The 2,407-nt window shown below is 34.7% G+C and overlaps 1 protein-coding gene across 1 annotated transcript; it reads left to right on the plus strand.

Annotated features, from left to right (window-relative positions):
• Positions 1–429: 429 nt before the first annotated feature.
• On the plus strand, positions 430–2,046 carry LOC124922132 (transcription factor CSA-like). The gene is made up of 3 exons (XM_047462859.1): positions 430–897; positions 974–1,366; positions 1,590–2,046. Exons 1-3 carry the CDS (start codon positions 657–659, stop codon positions 1,901–1,903), a joined length of 948 nt encoding a protein of 315 aa, XP_047318815.1. The 5' UTR covers positions 430–656; the 3' UTR covers positions 1,904–2,046.
• Positions 2,047–2,407: the final 361 nt, after the last annotated feature.

Genomic DNA, 2,407 nt, shown 5'->3' on the forward strand with positions numbered 1-2,407 from the left:
ATATATAATTATGAATGTCAATTGGGTTTGTCCCACCAAATAGCAAGTGAACTTAATATTCCTAGCTACTCTTAAACAAAAACAAACTAAAACTAATCCTATACAATTAAAATATCAAGAATACTTAAATAATATAAATTAAATTTTACATTTGATAAAAAAAATATTTAACTATATTATACAACTTATGTTCATTTATATTAATATCGGCTTAAGGCTTAATTAATTGGAATCTCAACTTTACACATGCATTTTTATACAATTGACATATGTTAGAAGTGTTATGTTTTTTTTTTAATTAAGCAACTAATTATGTTAATGTTACAAACATGCATTAACTTGTTTTGTTTTGATATTCAGATTAATATATAAAGTTTATAATTTGTTGTTCTAAAATGAATATAAAAAATTGTAGAAAAATAATGTTTATATTATTGGAGTCCTTGACCATGAAGATGACTTTGTAACAGTAGAACATCAGCATCTGTCAGAACCAGAAATGAGGGCATGCTCAACAACTGTGTTTTATTTGCATCACAACTACTTCACTAACCACTCCAGACTCTCTCTCTCTCTTTCTATCTCTCTCTTTCGATCTCCCTTTCTCTATTCATCGTCTTTTCCTTCTTCCCCGTTTTCCAACACCATCAACAGACATGGCTTCCGGTAAGTCTTACTCTGATTGCAGCAGTACTGATGACGATCATACCAACAACAACAATGGCGCCACCACTTTTGACCTAAACGCCACCTTAAGTACCATTGAAGATAGAACAAACCAGCAGTGTGCAAGAGGCCATTGGAGACCAGCTGAAGATTCTAAGCTTAAAGAACTTGTTTCTCTCTACGGCCCACAAAATTGGAACCTCATTGCTGAAAAACTACAAGGAAGATCAGGTAATATTTTATCTTTCTTCCCCTGTTTATTATCTACTAGATATAAAGAACCTATTTTTGGGTTGATTTTTAAAAGGTAAGAGCTGTAGACTGAGATGGTTCAATCAGTTGGATCCAAGGATAAACAGAAGAGCTTTTACAGAAGAAGAGGAAGAAAGATTACTGGCTGCTCATAGATTGTATGGTAACAAATGGGCTATGATTGCAAGATTGTTTCCTGGTAGAACTGATAATGCTGTTAAGAATCATTGGCATGTTATAATGGCTAGAAAATATAGGGAACAATCCAGTTCTTTTAGGAGGAGAAGAATGGCTCAAACAAGTTTCTATGAGAATAACGAAACAGAGCTTATGAGAACAGAACAAAGATCGCCGCCGCCGACAATGTTCCCGTCGGCGGCGTGTTATGGCTTTGCCGACGATCGGTTTTACTTACAACAGACACCTCTGGACATTCATGCCATTTCAGGTCTATTACTTACATTTTATTTTTCAAATAAACCTGTAAAGACCCAAAAACTTGTATCTCTTTTTGTATCTACTTCAAGATTTCTCGCTTCTTTTTAGATTTTGGAACTAAAAATTACTTTTTTTATATAAATAATTTTGTTTTTGTTTTCAGTGCGCATGTGATCCCACTTTTTATTTTTGAAAAACTAAAGAGATTTGGCATTTGTTGAACTCGTGTACAGGAGGAGGGGGAGGGGGATTAAAGAGGAGCATGGCACTATGTTGGGAAAGGACAAGAGAAGAGCCAAATATGTACAGTAGTAATGGTGGTGGTGGGTATATGAATATCTGTAATTATAATCCACACGATCATGAGCGAGCAGGAGGAGCAGAAGCAGAAGAAGCAGCTGATTCGTCAATGGCAGTATTCATAACTGGTCCTTCTTCATTGTCATCAGTTGCTGATCAAAAAGAGAACACGGCAGTAACATCATCATCATCATCATCCCCTTTATTCATAGATTTTCTTGGAGTGGGAGCCACATTAACGAGTTAGGAAAAGGAAAGCTCAAAAAGGGTGTTTCCCTATTAAACGCATCCTTTCCTCTTTTTTCTTCATTAGAGAGGCAGACGAGGAAAGTTTAAGACTACATAACTAGCTTACCCAGCTAGCTAGCTACCTGTTTACATCTTTTCCTTTCTTTCTTTCTATCATCATCTTCATACGTTTAATTAGTACCCAACGTCTCTTTCATTAAAAATAACCCATTTTCGGCTTCTCTTTAAACAAATCATCACCATGATATTCTTCTTCATTCTCAATAGTTACTTGCAAAAATGTTATTTTTTATACACTGGGATCATTTGAAAACAAAACCCATTTGTTTTTTTAAGGAGATTAACAAAACCCATAATCCACAAATTTAATTTGTGTTTCTCAAATAAGGCTAGCTTAGGATAATGATGTCAGAATCCGTGACTAGAATTACTGGATTTCAATTTTAAGGCTAACATTGGAAAGGGTCAAAGTCGAACATATGAAGTCCCATTTACGTTAGAT

The sequence above is a fragment of the Impatiens glandulifera genome, chromosome 1 (genome assembly GCF_907164915.1).
Source record: "Impatiens glandulifera chromosome 1, dImpGla2.1, whole genome shotgun sequence".
NCBI classification, from domain to species: domain Eukaryota; kingdom Viridiplantae; phylum Streptophyta; class Magnoliopsida; order Ericales; family Balsaminaceae; genus Impatiens; species Impatiens glandulifera.